The 21399-nt window shown below is 35.6% G+C and overlaps 1 protein-coding gene across 1 annotated transcript; it reads right to left on the reverse strand.

Annotated features, from left to right (window-relative positions):
- Window positions 1-2593: 2593 nt before the first annotated feature.
- LOC118836820 (olfactory receptor 8B8-like) lies at window positions 2594-3553 on the reverse strand. Its single transcript, XM_036743975.1, has one exon. The coding sequence runs from the start codon at window positions 3545-3547 to the stop codon at window positions 2594-2596; it is 954 nt and encodes a 317-aa protein (XP_036599870.1). The 5' UTR covers window positions 3548-3553.
- Between the last annotated feature and the right edge of the window lie 17846 nt (window positions 3554-21399).

A 21399-nucleotide genomic window follows, 5' to 3' on the forward strand; every position in this document is an offset into this window, starting at 1 on the left:
GTATCTTACCCCACATTAAAGTAGGGGTAAGGGGATAAGAAAGGGGGAATGATAGATGGGAGGGCATACAGGGAGAAGAAGTAATGAAAGGAAATATTTTTGAAAAGGGACAGGGTCAAGGGAGAAAACTGAATAAAGGGGGACAGGATAGGATGGAGGGAAATATAGTCTTTCACAACATGACTATTTATGGGATGACTATTTATGATGCATGTGTGGCCTATGTTGAATTGCTTGCCTTATTAGGGAGAGTGAGTGAGGAGGGGAGAGGAGAAAGAATTTGGAACTCAAAATTTTAAAAGCACATGCTCAAAAAAAAAGTTGTTTTTGAATGCAACTGGAAAATAAGATATACAGGCAGTAGGGCATAGAAATCTATCTTTCCATGCAAGAAAGTAAGGGGAAAATGGATGGGGGGTGGGTGAGTGGGTGACAGAAGGGAAGACTGACTGGGGAACAGAGCAATCAATGCCCCCTTGAAGTGGGGGGGAGGGTATAAATGAGGAGAAAATTTGTAACTCAAAATCTTGCAGAAATCAGTGCTGAAAACTCAAATATATTAAATAATAAAGTATGGAATTTAAAAAAGCAAAAAAAAAGAAAGAAGGGGTCTGGCACTGAAAGTCAATTCTGGGGGTAGAATTGTAGCCCTAGTAAATATCCCTTAAAGAGTCTACTTAGAGTCAAGAAGATCTTTGTTCAAATCCTTACTCAGATGCTTACTACCTAAGTGCCAGGAAGCAAAACCTGAAACAGAAACAACAGTTTCACCCTTCTTCTTTAGCTTCCTGCTTTTCTTTATTCAATCAGCAAAGCAAAGCCTGTCTTCCAATCAGCACATTTCCAACAAAAGAATTAAAGACAGCTGGTCAGCAGCCTCACCTAGAAACATTTTATGCCTTGTCTTCCCAACATTTTGTGACTTCTGAATTCAGCCCACTTTCCTGCTTCTTCTGTCTATTTCTTTCCATCATTTCTTCTCAAAACTTCTTCCTGGCTGCTTAAAATCTTCTAATGTCTCTAATTGGGCCCTCCTGGGAGTCAGTGACATGTTACTTTGTGAGATAAAATGCAAAAAATAATCCATCATTCTAAAAGATATGAATCCAACAGTCATTATACAATATTCCCAATAGGTCCCAAATTTGATTTACAATTTTGTCAGTTTTAATCTTTAAAACTCTAAAAAAGAAGTCTTTTGCAAATGACCAGATGGAACATAATGTCCTGCAACCATTGTTAACTAACACTGCTCTGATTTCAAACCAGTGCTCTCAGTATATTCATCTGCTGGGCAGTTATCTGTCTGATCTTCTGAACTATCTTTGACTCTCCTCAACATTTTATCCCAGAAATAATGCTCCTTCACAAGTAGACGTTATCAGTTTTCCTTATATAAATGTTTTTTTTCTTTCCCTTTTAGTAACTAAACTCTTCACCTACCAAAAGAGACACCTTGTTGGAGGAATATATTTAAGACAGATTTTCGTTTCCAATGAGTTTTAAATAAAGAGGGATTGCAGATTTTCTATAACTACCTATAAATTATTTGAGTCAGTAAATGTGGTTCTCTATATAGGATCATCTGCTGAGTATGAAAAACCTCCATATGTAGGAACTACACTTTTGGAAATCTAGGGTTAGAGTTAGGATTAGTTAATCATCAGTGTGGCATCTTTTATAGCTTGTTTCTGAGGTAATTCCCTCTTATCTCTCATCCTCTTTCCATCAAGGTAAAAGTATTAATGATAATTACAATGAATATATTGTCAAAGGAAAGAAGAAGAAGAAGAAGAAGAAGAAGAAGAAGAAGAAGAAGAAGAAGAAGAAGAAGAAGAAGAAGAAGAAGAAGAAGAAGAAGAAGAAGAAGAATGGAAAGTGGTGATAATGATAATGATGATAATGATTTTGACATGTAGGATAGCAGAGTGAGTAGATCTCCTTCATATTATGGTAATAAATAAGAAAAAATAAATGTAAACAAATCAAAAATATCACTATCAATATAACAGGAAATGTTTGGTTGTTGGTGATGCTGATACTAAAATTGGCAAAGTATGATCAGGCTAAACCTGTGACTCAGTTTTACGCTCATCACTTCTCAACTACAAAGATATAAAAATTAAAATTATACTGCACATAGCAAAATATTTGGCATATTGGTGGAAATTTTCTCCCTTTCAAACATGTCACCAGCACAATAATATCCAAAGAAAATAATTTTAAAATGGAAATTTTCTAAGGGAAATACTTATAAGCCCATTAGGTTTCTTCCTAGCTTTAAACCCATTATCTTCTCTCCTAAATAGAAATAAGAATAGTTTCCACATTTAAAAAAAAGAAACAAAAGCAAAACATATTATTTACTCAATGTACAATATCAATATACACATACAATTGCTTGATGTATGCGGAAGACATCAAGTTATATAGAACAAATGAAAACACATTAAAGAGCTCCTTCAGTTTATGGCATATTTTTTCCAATGGTGAAAGAGTACAATCTGAACTCAAATTACTATAAATTGATTTGAAAAGGTTGAGCTTGAATTCAGAGGTCACATCAGTACAATCTATGAAGGGCCTAACATTATTAAAATCCTGCTGCTGTTCTAGAAAATATTCTTCTTTTCACTGTTCTCTTCAAGGCAGCCTTAACATCTTTATTCCTCAGACTATAAATGATGGGGTTTAGCATAGGCCCCACATTTGTGTAAAAGACTGATGCTATTTTACCCTGGTCCACAGATACTGAAGAAAAGGGCTGGAGATACATAAATGAAGCTGACCCAAAGAAAAGAGAAACAACAACTATGTGGGAGCTGCAGGTGCTGAAGGCTTTGGATCTACCTTCAGTGGAACTGATGTTCAGGATACTGGACAGGATGAGACCATAAGAGGTGAAGATGGTGACACTAGGAACTGTGATGTTAATGCCCACAACAATGAAAACCACCAGCTCATTGACATAGGTGCTAGTACAGGAGAGCTGGAGGAGGGGAAGCCCATCACACATGTAGTGGTTTATGATGTTGGCATCACAGAAGGACAGTCTCAGCATACATCCAGTGTGGGCCATGGCACCAGCAAACCCCATTACATATGCCCCACCCAATAGCCATGAACACACCTGATTGGACATAGTAACATTATACAGCAATGGATTACAGATGGCAACATAACGATCATAAGCCATTATTGTCAACACATAGGTTTCAGAAATAACAAAAAAACAGAAAAAATAGAGCTGTGCCATACATCCTGAATAAGAGATAATGTTTTTCATTAGGACAAAATTCATCAACATTTTGGGAGTAAAGACAGAGGAGTAGCAGAGATCAATGAAAGATAAGTTGAAGAGGAAATAGTACATAGGACTGTGAAGCTGAGAATTCATCCTGATTAAAATGATCAATCCCAGGTTTCCCATTATTGTGATCACATAGATCCCCATAAACAGGAGGAATAGGGGTAGCTGGAGCTCTGGTTGATTTGTCAACCCTGCAAGGATGAATTCAGTCACAGAAGAGGCATTTTCCAAAGCCATTCTCCTCTTGAGGGATCTATGAGGAGAGGGAGAAAGTTATACTAGAAGCAAAATAAGTTCAACAAACCTTATTTCACAGTTATGAAAAAGAAGCACTTCTAGAAGTGTCTGGAAAACATCATCACCATGCCATGCAGGTTCTGTTCTTATCTTCCCCAAGATATTCAGGGATTTTGATTGGGCTGAATAACTGTCTCCATGAGCTGGATGGTGTAGAAAACTGTTCCTGAGTTCCACCTGCAAAATAATGGTTCATGTTCCTCAGACTCCAAAGCGAACAGAAACCAGGAAAATGAGAAAAGTTTCCCCCATCCCCCACAATATCCCATATGCTAGACACCTCAGAAAAAACTTTAACTATTTTTTGCCATTTCAGAGGTGGCAAAGTAGTGCCTCAAAGGGTTTTCCAAATGCCTATGGTAAAAGCATTATTATTAAAATTATATTAAGGATTAACCATATTACCAATAACATTATTAGTAAGAAAAATAATAATTGCAAGCATTGACATAGTAACTGAGATGTGTCAGACACTGCTTTAAATCCTTTACACATATATTGTTTGAACCTCCTAAGAACACCGGGATATGAGTGTAATTCCTTTCCCCAGTTTATAGTTGAGGAAACTGAGACAAACAGTGATTAAGTGACATTGCCCAAGGTCACACAGCTTGTTGCTGCCTGAAGCTGGACTTGAACTCAGGTCTTTTTGATTTCAAGCTCAGGGTTCTATCCATTGCACCACTCAGCTGCCTGCAAAACTGGATTTAGTGTCTTTTTCATACTATAGAGTCCTCTGGAGGTGAGGGACTAACATTACCAAGATCCCCATTATCTTTGCATGTTCTCTTCCCCATTCTTCCCTAGACCAAACCAAAAGACCTATATATGAGTCAATGATGAAGCTTAGGGACATGATATTTTATAGAATCCTCAAATCTCCTGGTTGGCAAAGCAGGGAGGACAAAATTGAAGGAAAAATGGAAAATTAATGTCTTACATACTCACCCTTCTCCTGCCTGGACATTTCAGTGATGGTCTTCACTGGGTTTGAGCCCCTGGGTTCCGAAGGAGAAATAATTCTGATTAGGGTGATCAGAGATTCTCCCTCTTCTGCTCCCTTTTGCACTGAAGCAATCAGAGCATAAATCTCAGCTTTTGGACTGAATAGAGAGATACATGGAGCTATAAAGATCACAGGTTGTGACTATGCCTTCATCTGGGGAGTGCTCCAGATGTAGAGGAAGAAATAGTGCCTAGAGATGTCACCAAAAGTGAAGGTTTTATTCTGGAAATGATATTCTCATGGACTATATTGGAAACACAGGGAGCATCCAGCAGGTTTTCTCCCTGGAATCAGACTCTTCAGGGAGCAGCAATTACAATATTTACACACTGTACCGCAGAACTTATTTTTTTTTCTCCTAAGGGATTAAATCCTCTACTCAGCCTTTAAATTCACACATAGGATGTCCCCCATTTTCTTCTAACCTCTGCTCTGAGAATTTCTCTCTTGAACAACATTTTATGCAGCCATCATCTCTAGAACTTTTCTACATAATTCAGAGAATAAAGGGAAAGTATGAGATCAAAGGCTTGCAACTCTAAACTGAGGTCTCAAGAATGATGATAGTTAGACTGATTTATCCTACTGGCGTCCAGAAGAAAATACTCTCCTCATGACGTGTAAAGCTAAAGCCAGACTCATTGAAGAAGTTAGATACTCTACCCTTGTGTACATTTGGATACATGAGAGCTTATGTTAACTACACACACATAAACACACACAAACCTATATGTGATACTTACTTCTACAATTACACACACACACACACACACACACACACACACACAGACAGGTCTATCCACCCCTAACCTGAACAAATTGTAAATTCCTTCAGGCTGACTCTTGTTTTGATTTTTGAATAAAGGAATATATATATATGTACATGTACGTGTACATGAAGGAAGAAGTTAAAATACCAGGTATCAGTCAATTTTGCATCTTGGTAAGAGTAGCATGGCAATACTCCACATATTGTAATGTGACCTCTTTCACTACGCACTCCATCACGGTTCCTAGGGGAAAATAACTTTTAAAACCTTTTATTTAATTTCTATTAAAGATCAAAATAAAAATCCTGAAAAATCAAACAAGAGATTACTAAAAATGAATATCAAAAAAGAAAGAAAAATCTCACTGAATAAATAACTTTTGAAGGAAAAAATAAAGAGATCAACCAATATCTAATTTAATATTTTTTGAGATGTAAGCTTTATTAGAATCTAAGTAATGTGTTTCTCTCATTTTACAGATATGGAAACTGAGGTTATGAATTGCCCACAATTACAAAGTTAGTAATGTAATAATTCAAATATAGGTCTTTAGACTCAACATTTAGAATTCTTTCTATAAAAATATGATATGCACATATTAAGTCTGAAAATGCCAATTGGTCTCCATTATTAGGATTTTTTTTCATTTGTTTCATTTGTCTCTATTTGAATGATATTTTGGGCTTTTTATTTCTTATTTTATCTAATGATTTTGTGTCCCATTTGTATTAAAATTGCTGCCAGTAGTTTTAAATTCATAAATTAACTCTTTTTACTATTGCTATCTTGATTAGTTTAACATAGACAACACTTGAGTATTGAATGCCTCTCTAGTAATTTAATTCTTCTTTATTTATATGTAAATTATTTTTGTATTTAAATAAAGCCCAGTCTGTAGCCAAGATGGCAGCTTGAAAACAGTGACTTGCTTAAACTCTCTCCCAAATCCCTCCAAACACCTGTAAAAATGACTCTAAACAAATTCTAGAGCTACAGAACCCATGAAATAACAGGGAAATAAGTCTCCAGCCCAAAACAGCCTGGATGGTCACTGGGAAGGGTCTACTGCACCATACTGAGAGCAGAGCATAGCCCAACGTGGACTGTGCCAGCACAGACCAGGCCTGAGTAGACCAGGCAGAGCAGGCCTCAGGGCCTTGAATCACTGGGCTGTGGCAGTTACCAGACTTCACAACCCACAAAATCCAAAGACAACCCATCAGGTCCATGGGAAAACTGCTGGATCTGGGTTTTTAATCCATTCTGTTAACCACCTCTGTTTTATAGGAGAGTTCATCCCATTCACATTTACAGTTATGATAACTATCTGTGTCTTTTTCTCCATCCTAATTCCATGTTTGTGCTTTTATTTTTCCCTTCCATTCCTCAAAAGAGTTTTGCTTTTGACCACCATCTTCCTCAAGTTTTCCTCTCTTGATTCCCCTCCCTTGTCTTATTCTTTTCACCTTTCTACTTCTTCTCTTCCCTTTTTCCCCTTTCCTCTCCTACTGCCTGTTGGGCAAGTTTGATTTCTATACTTTTCAGAGCATGTTATTCCCTCCTTGAACCAAAGCCAATTAAATTAAAGCTCAAACAGTGGTCTTCTCCCTCTCTTCTTCCCTTCTACTATAATATGTGTTACAGGCTGAGTTAGAGCCCAGCCCTGCCCTCCTTGGACCTCCATGCCCAGAAGGGGAGGAGAGTTGGTGGAGTCGGGGTGGTCCTAGTACCCAGGTGTTTTGATTTTACCTGTTCTTTCACCTACGTAACCGAAGAATGTACCTACGTCACCAAAGATATAAAAATGCTGCTTGCTGAAATAATAAACGGAGCCACTCAACACCTTCGGTTCCCTCCCCATATGTTGTCCGAGAGATCAGGCCCTTTGCTAGGCAAAGGCCTGGGTGTGGGGGGCTCCTTAACAGACCCCCACGAGTTGGTTGCGAGGCCGGGGACTCGCAACAATATGTTTTTGTACCTCTTTACATTATATAATTTACCCTTTTCTATCATCTCCTTACCTCTTATCCCAGAACAATCCCTTTACATCCCTAAATTATGTTTCTTATCATCACGTCAGTTACTTTATACTGACACCCTCAGTCTATGTATATTCCTTTTAATTGTCATAATAACTGTACCATTCTCTAGATTGACATTTACATATATATATATATATATATATACACACATATATATATACAATATGTGTGTGTGTGTGTGTGTGTAACACATATAAAACAATATAATGCTATATAAGGATTTAAACAATTTTATTGAATAACAAAGTTTTTCCCCAGTTTACCTTTTTATGTCTCTCTTGGGTTTTGTATTTGAAGATCAAATTATCCATTGAGCTCTGGCCTTTTCATCAGGAAGTTCTGAAATTCCCTTATTTCATTGAATGTCATCTCCTTGACTGAAAAACTATGCCAAATTTTGCTGGGTAGTTGATCCTTGGTTGTAGTCTAAGCTCCTTTGCCTTTCACAATATCATATTCCAACTCCTCCTGTCTTTTAATGTAGAAGCTGTAAGATCCTGCATGATCCTGTCTGTAGTCCTGTGATATTTGAATTCTTTCTGGCTGCTTGCAGTATTTTATCCTTGATCTGATAATTCTGGAATTTGGCCACTATGTTCCTTGGAGTTTTCAATTTGGAATCTCTTTCAGGGGGTGATCAGTAGATTCTTGCAATGACTATTTTACCCTGTTGTTCTAGCACCTCAGGGCAGTTATACTTAATTATTTCTTAGAAGATACTGTCCAGCCTTTTTTTTTTTTGTCATGGCTTCCCAGTTGACCAATTATTCTTAGATTATCTCTCCTTGATCTATTTTCCAGGTCAGTTTTTCCAATCAGATATTTCACATTTTCTTCTATTTTTTCCTTGTTTAGATTTTGTTTCTCTGATTCTTGTTGCCTCGTAAAGTCATTAGCTTCTACTTGTCCAAGTCTAATTTTTAATGAATTATTTTCTTCATTTATCTTCTGAACCTGCTTTTCCATTTCACTGATTTTACTTTTCAAGGACTTATTCTCTCCAATTAGATTCTGAATTTCCTTAACCATTTCACCAGTTTTACTTTTTAAAAATTTGTTCTGCTCAGTGAATTTTTCCATTTTTTTTTCATTTGCATCCCTAATTTAGTTTTTAAAATCCTCCTTAAGCTCTTCCAGGAATGCTTTTTGGGTTCAATATCAGTCCACATTCCCTTTTGAGGTTTCAGATGTGGATATAGTTTCAATGCTATCATCTTCTGAATTGGTATTTTGATCTTCCCTGTCTCCATAAAAAGAATCAATAGTCCTTGGTTTTCTGGATTGCTTCTTCATGATGACTGTCTTTTTTCCTGGCTTTTTAAAGTGAGTCTCCACTTCTGGGGCCCAGGGGGCTCTATCCCAAGCTTCTTGTGCTGGGAACCATGGGCCTGATTACTGGCATTGTGTGCTGTGGTCTCTGGTTTCCTGAGGTGAGGGGGAGGAGTGGTCTGGCTGCTGGAAGTCTTCACTTCCCCTAGGGTTGCGCTACAGCATGGGTGGTCTCCGCAGTTGTCTGCTCTGGGGTCTGCCACTTCCCCTGGCTGTGCAAGGGCACCTCTGGGTTTCTAGGTTGACACTTGCTGCCTGCACCCCCATGGGGCTCAGGAACTCCTGCTGTTCAGCTACTGAAGACCCAAGTCTGGCTCCTCTATTTCAGGGTTTCTCCTATGCGAATATTATCTGGGTGAGGAAGGGAGGGATGAGAACCATTTTACCTGGTCATCATAGCTCCCAGAAGTTCAAGAAGGCAAGTTTCAAATCTTTAGACTGTGGGCTGCAAGCCTCAGAAGTAGCTCTCACAGCCACAGGTGCTGCGCTGCTGTCTCCAGTAGCTCTGACAGACTCCTGTCCTGGGCTGAGAGGCCTGGGGATTGCCACCAATTCCATGTGCCTGGCACTCCCCCAGCCTGGTGCTGGCTGAGTTCCACATTAACATTAATATAAAAATTTAGACAAAATGTTAGAAACAAGGAAGCCTAGAGAAACATATTAAAATAATATATATCACCAACAAAGATTTATATTAGAAATGAAAATTGGTTCAACATTAGGAAAATCTATTAACAAAAGATCCTATTATTAACAACAACAACAAAATTGGAAGATTATATCACTCAATGAATAAAACACTTTTAACAAAATACAACCCACATTTCAGTTTTTTTTAAACCAAATAAAACATATTAATAAATATATGTTTCCTTAATATTGTAAGTAATCACTGTCTAAGAATAATAAGGACAATCATATGTAAAATGGAAATAAACTAGAAATGTTTACAAAAAGATCAGGTTTAAAGCAAGGATGCCCATTATTCACCTCTGTTCTTTAAGATAGTGACAGAAATAGTAGCCTTAGCAATGAGGAAAGAAAAATAAAAATGGGAATTAGCAAAAAGCAGAGGAAACAAAATTATTTTCCCTCGAGTAATTATTTAGGGGAAGACAGAGATATAATTCTAGTCTGGTAACTCTTCTCAGAGAAGAGAAAATCAGCAATCACTGGGAATTTCTTAAAAGAAATCCTAAGATCCTCCTGGAAACTAATTCCTCCCACCTTGGTCTGACTGAGTGGCAGGACTAGAGGAGAAAAAGTTTAATTAGCAATAGGTGATGAGCATTTTTCTATGTGGCTAGCAATTCTGTAGAACAAAAGGGGATACACATGTATTGAATTTTAGGCAACATTGTTGGGGTGAGCCTATCTGGTGAGGCTGTTCAGCCACTTTCCTTAGTTTGGAGGATGAGTCATAGGGACAAGACACTAAGTAATTGGGTGGGAGGAGAGTATCTTAACCTTGGGGTTGTAATTTGTTAACCTTACTATCTCAGAAGTTGCTGAAGATCAGGTCTATTTGACTCAAACCAAATAAATAGAGGCAGAGAAATAAAGACTGCTGCACTTGAGATAAGGAGATATATGGATTCAAGTCCCACTTTTGGTACTTACTACCTGTATGACCATGGGTTCTGAACCTGAGTTTCTTTTCTATATTCATTCCATCCAAGAATTCTACATGACAGCGAATGTGGACCACCATAGCCTGTGCTTTCCCACCTCCATATCTGCTCATGCTGTCAAATTTCCTTCCTGCCACCTTCATTCCCATCCTACCTTTGATACTAACTTCAAGAGCTTTACAAGCATGCCTCAGCTGACTCAGCTCCTGAGGTCTCTCTATTCTGGAGTATCTACTGTCTTCTTCAATCTTCTCACTCTGAAACATCCTTCAACCATGCTGGCCCCCTTCTCCCGCTTGTGAATCCTGCTGCTAGCCTCCATTTAAGGAAAAGTCCAGACCAACCAACCTTCATTCACCTCTGCTTCAGGTTTTCCAGACTTCAACATCATGCCTTTCACTTCTACTTTCTGTTCCCCTCACCCATGTATATTTCTTTTTGGGGGGGGATTTGTAACAATAATGCTTAGCACAGTGTAAATGCTCAGCACATAGTAAGTACTTAATAAATTCTTGTTGCATGTTAGCACTTCTTGTACTAAATACCCACCCATTCCTTTTAAAAAATTGCTTTAAAAACCCACAAAAAATTCCCTTAATATATACATGCACAGCCCTACCAAACAAATTGCCATTTTAGTCATGTCCAAAAATGAAAATATCTCTCTGCATTTTAAATTAATCACCTTTCTATTAGAAGGTGAATAGAATGTTATATCTTCATTCTTTTGGACCCATGGTTTATCATTACATTGATCAAAGTTCTAAAGTCTTTCAAAGTTATCTTTTTCTGTGGTACTGTTATCATTGTACAAATTGGTCTAATTATACTCACTCACTTCAACATTAGTTCATAAAAATCCTCTCAGTTTCCTCAGAAGGTATTTATTTTATTATTTCTTATGTAACAATAACCATCTAATATGTTCATGGACCATGCTTATAGTGAATAACTATGATGTAGAGCTGGAAAAATAACATCTCATTAGATCATGTAGGGCCTTGAATGAAAAACAAAGAGCTTGAACTTTACTTTGTAAATGTTACTTTGTGTCATGAGTCAGATAACCATTCATTAGACTTAGATATAAGGATCTTGACCATAGAGGGGATCTTGGTGCTTCTATTTATCCTTAAGCAAAGAGACAAGTTACTGCTATCTGGGAAACACGTTACAATTCGAAAATAAGTTCTGGTACACGAACATAATGGAATGTTATTGTTATTAGAAAGACAAATATAATTAACACAGAGAAGCATAGAAAGATCTACATGAACCATTGCAGAGTGAAGTAAGATGAGACAAGAAAATATATAAAATCACTTAAAAATGAAACAACCGCAAAAATCAAAATAAATATTGCAAAATTATAAAGAAGCAGCGATGACATGAAAGAAGAGATATGAAAAGATATCCCTACCCTATTCTTTTGTAGAAACAGAAAGTGTATACTAGTTCATTGCACATATTTTGAGACTATTTTGATGTATTTATCAGTTATGCTGATGTTGTCAAACTTTTTTCACATTTAAATGCTATTTGCTACACTGTATAGTTCTCTAGAAGAAGGAGGAAAAGAAAGGGTACTAGAGAAATTATATAAAAAGCAAAATTCATCAACAAAAGCTTATTTTTCTTCTCTTTTAACATCAAATTAGGCAATGGCTTATTGGGTTTTATTTTTTTCTCATAAAACCAGGTCCTTGTTTCATTTATCAATTCAATGGGTTTTTTTAACTTTCAATTTTGTTAATCTCTCCTTTGATTTTTCAGTATCTCTACTTTAGAATTTGTATTTCTACTAGGGGTATTTTTAATTTGTTCTTTTTCTGTTTTGTAGTTGCCTATCCAATTAATTAATCTTCTCTTTCTCTCTTTTACTGATACAAGCATTTAGAGATATAAATTTTTCCCCTAAGTACCACTTTGGCTGCATCCCACAAATTTTCATATGTTGTCTCATTGGTGTCACTGTCTGTAATAAAATTCTTCTTTGTATGATTTGTTTTTTGACCAATTCATTCTTTAGTAATCCCAAAGATAATTTTATTTGTAATTAATTTTATTCTATGTTTCAAATTTCTAAACATTATTTTATTGCATTGTGATCTGAAAAGGATACATTTAACATTTCTTTTTTCTGCATTTGTGTGTGAGGTTTTTATGCCCTAATTTATGGTCAATTTTTTGAAGGTGCCATGTATGTCTGAGAAAAGGTAAACTCCTTTCTGTTTCGATTCAATATTCTCCAGAGGTCTATCACATCTAACTTTTCTAAAATTCTATTCATCTTCTTAACTTCTTTTTTGTTGGGTTTTTTTTGTTGTTGAGAATTATCTAAATCTAAAGAGGGTAAAGAGAGATTCCCCCACTAGTACAGTTTTACTGTCTATTTCCTCCTATAGCTGACTTAGCTTTTCCTTAAGGAATTTGATACATATGTGTTTGATATTAATTCATTGTCTGTGGTACATTTTAGCAAAATGTACTTTCTCTCTCTTTAAATTAGGTCTATTTTTGCTTTTGCTTCACCTGAGATCATGATTGCTACCCCTGCATTTTTTACTTCAGCTAAAGGATAATAGATTATGCTCTGGCCCCTTATTTTAACTCTGTGTCTTTCTGTTTCAAGTGAGTTTCTTTTAAACAACGTATTTTGGAATATGTTTCCTAATCCATTTTGCTATCTATTTCCCTTTCATGGGTGAGTTCATCCCTTTCACATTTACAGTTATGATTGCTGTGCATTTCCCTCTATCCTATTCACTTCCTTTATTGCTCATTTTTTGCCCTATTGTGGTGATAATCATGGTTAAAGATCTTTCCCAAGCAAGACAGGCTAGGAGAAAGCTGGGCGCCCAAAACCAGCAGAGATCCCCAGACCTCCCAACACACGATGGAAGTCTGTGGAAGCGACAGGAGGCAGCAGATCAACGCCACCAGCTGTGAGACATCAGCTCCTGAGGCTTGCAGCCCAAAGGTATGAAATTCATCTTTTGAACTTACAAGAGACATAATGGCCAGGTAAACAGCTCTAATCCCTCCCCCCCACACCACACCCAGAGAATTCCTCAGGAAAAATCTTGCCTTACTGATACATTTCTCCCACAAAAGTCTGTTTTGCTTCTGACTACTGGCTCCCTTAAACACTCTCACTTATTACTCCTCTCATTCCTGTAAGATTTTTGCCCTCCTATTCCCCTATTCTGTAAGATGAATGTCTATACCCAATATACCCAAGTATGTGTGTGTGAATAAATATATGCATGTATGTATGTATGTATGTATGTATATGTGTTTGTATATTCTTGCATCTTTGAACCAGTTCCAAGACAGTGAGCTTCAAGCATTGTCCACTACCCCCCATCTATCCCTCTATTTTATGAATCATTCTTTGTACGCCTTTTTATGTCAGATAATTTCCCTATCCTTCTACTCCTTTCCCCTTTCTCTTAGTATATCTGTCTTTCTCATCCATCCAATTTTCTTTTGAGATAATCCCACAACAGTAGACTTACATTCATGCTCTCTAAGTAGACTCCATATAACTACTCTAATAATGATAAAGTTCTTAATGGTTAGTTGTATCATTATGCCATATAGGATAATAAACAGTTTAGCCTTATTAATTCACTTATGATTTCTTATTCATGTTCACCTTCAATGCATCTCTAGAGTCTTGTGTTTCAGTGTCAATTTATCTTTTTAGCTCTGGTCTTTTCATCAAGAATCTTGAAGGTCCATTACATCTTTAAATGTTTATATTTACCCTGTAGGATTATACTTGTGCTGGATAAGTTATTCTGGATTGTTATTCTAGCTTCCCTGCCTTTCAGAATATCATATTCCAAGCTCTCTACTCCCTTAAATTAGTAGCAGTGAAATTTTGTGTGGTCCTGATTGTGGCTCCATAGTATTGGAGCTACTTCTTTCAGGTTGTTTGTGATATTCATCCTTGACCAGAAATTACTGGAATTTGGTTATAAGATTTCTTGGAGTTTTCATTTTTTCATTCTTTTGGGATGTGATTAGTAGACACTTTCTATTTCTACTTTGCCACTTCCTTCTGGAATATCTTACAATTTCTCAAAATATTGAAATTTTTTATTATGGCTTTCACGTAGTCCAGTAACTTGCAAATTATCTCTCTTAAATCTATTGTCCATTTCGGTTGTGTTTCCTATGAGATATTTCACATTTTCTTCTAAATTTTCATTCTTTTGACTTTGTTTCATTATTTCTTGATGTCTCATGGAGGTTTTAGCTTCCATTTGAACAATTCCAATTTTTAAGAAGTTATTTTCTTCAACGATGATGAATTTTAAAGAGCTGTTTTCCTCAATATATTTGTGCCTGTTGTACCAAGCTTCTAATTCCCTTTTCACAATTTTCTTCCATTGTTTTAATTTCTTTTCCCAATTTTTCCCTACCATTTTAATTTTTAAAATCATTTAAAAAATTTTTAATCTCTTTAGATCTTCAAGGTTGGTTTTGTGTTCAATCTGCATTTTTTTCATTAAGGCTTTACTTGTAGATATTTTTCTTGTCATTATAGGAGCTTTTAGTGGTCAAGCTCTTTTTTGTCGTTTGTTCATTTTTTCAGCCTCTCTTGATAGTACACTTCTTGTTAGTTAGACTCCACTCATTTGTAGATTGGGGCAGATTTCTAGTCTGAGTTTCTGTCTTTAATGAGCTTCTGCTGCCTTTAAAGATCACTGGGCATTTGTAATTATGTGGTACCTCCAAAGTCAGGTGATCCAAGGAGAGGTTTAGTTACTCCCTTCCTGGTCTGAGCTCTGGTATTTACACAAGCAGGACCCCTGTTCCCTCATGACCACAGTTACTCCTCTCTGTCCTGGAATTATAATCCACAACTAAGTAATGGCTGACAGAGTTCCCAATAGTGTCTCATCATGTGACCAGAGTTAGTACAAAGGTCCCTTGGAATCTTTTCCTAACCAATTTTTTACTTCCTTTAACATCCCTGACTCCTGGGCACTCCTGGTGCCACCACTACTGATACTGCCATGTCTGTCAAGGCCTACAGTTGGTGCCACTTCTTTGAATCACACCATTATTACCTACCATTGCTCTGACTTCAAACCAGTACTCTCAGTACATTCATCTATTGAGCAGTTTTCTATCTCATGCTCTGAACTATCTTTGGCCTGCCTCAACATTTTATCTCAGAAATGGTGTCCCTTCACAAATAGGTCTTATCAGTTTCCTTATACAAATGTTTTCCTTTCTTTTCTCTTTTAGTAACTTGTTGGGAGAATCATGTTTAAGGCTAAAATTTTTGTTTCCAACAAGCAATAAATACTGAGGGATTACAATTTTTTATGACTTCCCACCAATTCTTTGAGTCAGTAAATGTGGTTCTCTATAGAGCACTATCTGCTGAGTATGAAAAGTTCTTGCAAAGTTGGCCACTATTTCTAGTCCTGGACATTTCAAAATTATTATTTGTGAAAAAATATCTAAAATGTGTTTTGTGCAGTCTTATTCCAAGACATTGAAAATATAAGAGACTATTTTAATTTACCTCAGAAGGAAATGATCGTCATGAAAATCAAATGTCTTTACTCCATAAAATATATCTAATTATTGTGAGGACTTAAGACATATGAAATCTATGCATCTTTGAATAAAACTTGTATTTAGATTATATGATGAAATCATGTGAGAATAAAAGCTCAACTTGGACAGCAAGTAGCAGAGATAATCACAAAAGGTCCAGAAATTACATATCGTTTGGCAGGTTCTTAGATAAGAGATTATGGGCCAATGTGCTCTCTTGAAATGAGGACAGGAAGTAAAAATTTCTTGACCTAAACCTAATAAACAAAGGCAGAGACCTAAAAAGTGCTAGACTTGGAGTCAGGGGAGATATAGGAACAAATTCCATTTTCATTCCTCAGTACCTCTGTGATTATGGGCCCTCAATCTGAATTTCTCCTCTATAAAGTAGGGACAACATCTGAAGTATTTACTATGTAGTATTGTTGTGAGGATCAAATGAGATGAAGTGTATATAGTATTTGGGAAATCTCAAGTTAAAGAGATCTAAACATTTCCAATTAATAATGACTTATTTAGATGGTACTGTAGGGTTTGAAAAGGACTTTTCAAAGTGCCAGTTATCAAAACTACACATTTGGGAATCCAGGGTTGCAGAGACAGGATTAGTTAATCATCAGAATGGGATCTTTTATAGCCTGCTTCTGAGGAAATTCCCACTTATCTCTCATCTTCCTTCCATTAAGGTAATTTTAATAATGATAATGACAATGACAATGTTGGCAAAGGAAAGAAGAAGAGAAAGTGATGATGATAATGATTTTGACATGTAGAATATCAGAGTGAGTAGATGTCCTTCATATTCTGGTACCAAAATAAGAAAAGATAAATGTGAACAAATAAGCAATACTACCCAGAATCTTCTAAGAAGTGTTTGGCTGTTGATGATACTGACTACTAAAACTGGCAAAGTATTATCAAGCAAAACCTGTGACTCATGACTTCTCTAATAAAAATATGTAGCATATTATAAATATAATAAACATGTGTAATATATTATTATATACAATAATTACATAATTACTGCATATAATATAAAATACATAAAAATAAATGATTATATTGCAGATAAGAAAATATTCTGAATCTTTGTGGAAAACTGTTCACCATTTAAAACATACCACCAAAGAAAATAATTTTAAAATGGCAGTTTTTCAGGGAAGCACTTCAAGCCTATTAGGGTTCTTCCCAGCCTTAAATTCATTATCTTCTCTCCTAAATAGAAATAAGAATAGTTTCCATGTGTAAAAAAGAAAAAAAACAAAATATCATACTTACTCAATGTACAATAGCAACTTAGATGTACAATAGCTCAATGTACATGGAAGACATCATGTTATATAACTCTATTGAAAACACATTAGAGAGCTCCTCCACTTTGTGGCATATTTATTCCAATGGTCAAAGAATTTAACTTGGACTCAAATTAATGTAAATTGTTTTGAAAAGTTTGAGCTTGAATTTAGAGATCACATGGGTACAATCTATGAAGGCAATAACTACAAATTCCTTGGTCTCCATAAACAATGATATCAAGGAGAAAGCTATGACTAAATATTTTAGAAGATCACTGGCAACTAAAAATCAAAGGTGAATGGGAAAAACATATTTACATCAATTAATGTCTATAAAATATAAGACTGAGTATATGCATTCTGAATTTTAAAATAGACCATAATCATTTTTGAAATTGTCATCACAAAAATCTATAAAATTTTAGTGGAAAAACAAGGATCATCATTCTATGGCAGTTTGGCATTTCCATGCCAAAGAAGGAGTAAGAAGATGGACAGACATTCTTAGAGCATATAATAAACAGGTAAAAACCCTACAGAAATAATCTTCACAGAGGTAAAGATCATTTCACCAAGTAATAAATAGTAAAGACAATAAGAGATACATTCCATTAGATTTGTTGAATTATTGTAACTGAAAATGGGTCACCTCCAGACAGAACCTAAGAAAAACTTAATTCAATAGCTTTCTAAAGATGGAACCAAAAGATCTTCCATGTAAAATATACACATAAATTCATCCAATGATATTCCCACAAAAAGTGTTGAATAAATAATTTAGTCATGTGTATTTGTTTATAGAAAGAGAAGGAAATTCAGGGCCACATCATTGTTATCAGACATTATATAAAGGTTATCCCCAAGGATAAATGCAAAGTAAGAAAAAAATGAGTAAAATCTGTGAAATACATCACTGAAATATTTAAAAGTTTAGCTCTTATAGAATACCTCACAAGACATGATCAGGTGGCTGGAATTATACATGAGGGGCCCATTTCTTTTCATGGATTGAAAAATGAAAAATGGCTGTCTTATAAATAAAGATCTCAAACTATTAAGGAGTTTGTATCCAGTAAGCTGTATCTGAACTGAACAGCCACAACTGCCCAGACATAGATTTGAGCCAAAAAATTTGATGTTGCTCTATTAAATCCATATAAACTCCAAGCTACAATAGAACAAGTCTTAAAAATATAAATGGCTAGCAGAAAAAATTAGAAACATATGAAAACAGAAAGAGGTGTATAACATCCTGGTTGTTCTGTCTGCTATTGGAAATGTACTGTGGATGCTTTTAACAGTCCAACAGAGAATGGGATCACATCCTTTGACCTAACTACAAAAAGCCATCATTATAGCTACCCGAACTTGAGTATATACAGCATTCAGTATAAAAATATAGTGGGGTGATGACTTGTCTCAATACTGTTTTTATTTGATCCCTATTGGAAAAGAAGAAAGGTAAATTAATACACAAATAAATAACTGAAATTTATATAGAGTTTTAATGTTTGTCAAACATTTTTATTATGTTGTTTTTTGTTTTTGTTTTTAACTTAGCATTGAATTAATTTATACACTAGTCAAGTTGTGGAAAAGAATTATGACCAATGGAATGAACCATGAGAAAAAGAAACAGAACCAAAAAAAAAAAAAGACAACAACCCAAAAACAAAAACAAAAGAGAAGAAAAAAAGGGGGGGAGAAAAAGGCAAGCATGAAATATGCCTCAATCTGCCTTCATACTTCATAGTTCTTTCTTTGGATGTAGATAGCATTCTCCATCGTGAGTCCTTTAGAGTTGTCTTTGTACCTTGTGTTGCTGAGAAGAGCGAAGTCTGTCAGTTTATTATGTTTTATCAGTTCAACTGATTGCAGACAACCTTTTGAAGTAGTATTATTATTCCTATTCTATTGGTAAGGAAATTTAGTATGTGAAAAGTTAAGTTTGCCAATGTCAATTATTTACTAGATATCAGAGTTGGAATTGTAGGTGAGATCCCATCAGTCTTTCTACTTTACCATGCTCTTTTTCAACAACAAAAACCTTGAAGTCTAAACTGCTCCTCAAATAATGTTGAACTCTTCTTACTACCTATGTCACTCTAGCAAGTACTTAACCTCTATAAAATGACAGTGTTGGACTAGATGAAATCTAAGTCCCTTCCTGTTCTAAAACTATCGTCCTATGTTTTAGAATAGAGTCATCTCCAAACATTTTGTTCTTGCACTACTACAATAAAAAATATTTTGGGCTTGAATCTCCAAAATATTCATTACTTAATTACACATACTACCATATTAATATATTATTACTATCATACCTGTTTGACTAGGCTCTCCCACAGAGACTACAGATCTTGTTACCATATCTTCAAGATCCAAACGAAATGTTGCAGAAAGGGCAGTTTCACCAGTAGTTTGGAGTTTCAGTCACAACTGACTTTCTGGCAGGCCTTCTCCCTAATGGAAGTAGGGAAAATTTGTGGGTTCAACTTTAATCTATGAAGATTTACAACAAAGTTATGGATAATACACAGAGAAATAAGGTTCTTTTTAGAATTGTTTTAACTGTTTTTTATAAAGAAATATAAACAAACTTTAGGAAGAAGGCTTGGTAGTAAAAATTTAAACTGTATTCTGAAGAAACTATTGCCTGTGATAGCTGAGGAAAGGACTGAGAAAAAATAAAATAATTCACTTACTGGGAAATTGAATTTTGCTCTATCTCACTAATTGGACAGATGAAAGAATTCAAATAAGCTATTCATGTTCAGAATAAGTTCCCAGACAAGATTGAAGAAATCATCTAAGAGGGCAGTTTAGATGAAAAACATTTCTGCAGAAATGAAAGAAAAACTGGTATATATATATATATATATATATATATATATATATATATATATATATATATATATATATATATATTCTTTCAATGGAAGCAGCTATGCCTAAAAGCATAGAGGTTTGGGTCTGGGGAAAAAAAGTGAAAGAAAATTACTTTGGGTTTTCGTATAAATGACAAATTATACTTTTGTGCACCTATGCAATTTTGATAACAATTTTGAGGAGGAAAAATCAAAAGTGCAGTTATAAAAAGGGCTATAAGGTTAGTTATGCTTGACCTGAGTAGGTGGGGGAGGGCCTTGAAGGAGTTTCACTATGTCTACATCATTCAGCCATTTTATTACTATTTTCCCAACAACCTATCTTCATGTACTGCCTTCCTGAATTATTGATGAGTAATAATGGGCAGAGAATGAAAGTTCTATTACGAGTAAGATATGACTTATTGAATTATTACTACAGTAATTGAATTTTCACAGAGGGTCATAGATCAAAGATCTACAGCTATAAGGGATCTTAGAAGCCATATAGTTCAAACACTTCCACATTTACAAATGAAACATGTGAAGCCCACAGAGGTTAAAGGACCTGATGAAGGTCACAGAGAGAAAACATCCAGGATTTATACCCTGATCAGCTTACTGTAAATTCAGCACTTTCCACTGCTTCTTTAAACCAAAAGAATTAAGTCATGGTGGTAGAATATTGGGCAATACAAAATGAGGAGAAAAGAATTTAGATATGTAACAACAATGTGGCTAGCAGCTGCTATGCGGGTGTAAGGCCAATAACATCAGCACACAAAAGAGGCACTAGCACAGGTTCTTTGATCTGCTTTTCTAAGGAAAGCAACCTTAAGGGGTTAACAAACTTACTTTATTTAAATATACGTATATCATTCCCTTAGTTCTGGGGAAAAGCTAGCACCATGAACTTCAGAGCAAATACAAACAGAAATTACAAATAGAGACAATATAAACAGACCAAATCACAACACATAGTTACCAGAGAATCATCAACATCTGAGTTTTTCCAAAGTTGGGGGGGCTCCAGCGGCTACCCAGAGTGTCAACATCAACACTCTTCCAGTGAGTGAGAGCTCCAAACAAAACGCTAACCTCAGAGTTTATATACTCTGTTCAGGGTAAAAAGGTGTCACAATCATGCAACTCAAAACTATGTGTTGCTTCTTCAGGCATCACAACCATGTGACTCAAACCTATGTGAACTAGCCTTTCTTGTTTCTTAAGCAGGTCATCAAAGACTCCAGGTTTAATCAAAGAAACAAAGGC

The sequence above is a fragment of the Trichosurus vulpecula genome, chromosome 2, assembly GCF_011100635.1.
Source record: "Trichosurus vulpecula isolate mTriVul1 chromosome 2, mTriVul1.pri, whole genome shotgun sequence".
Taxonomy (NCBI): domain Eukaryota; kingdom Metazoa; phylum Chordata; class Mammalia; order Diprotodontia; family Phalangeridae; genus Trichosurus; species Trichosurus vulpecula.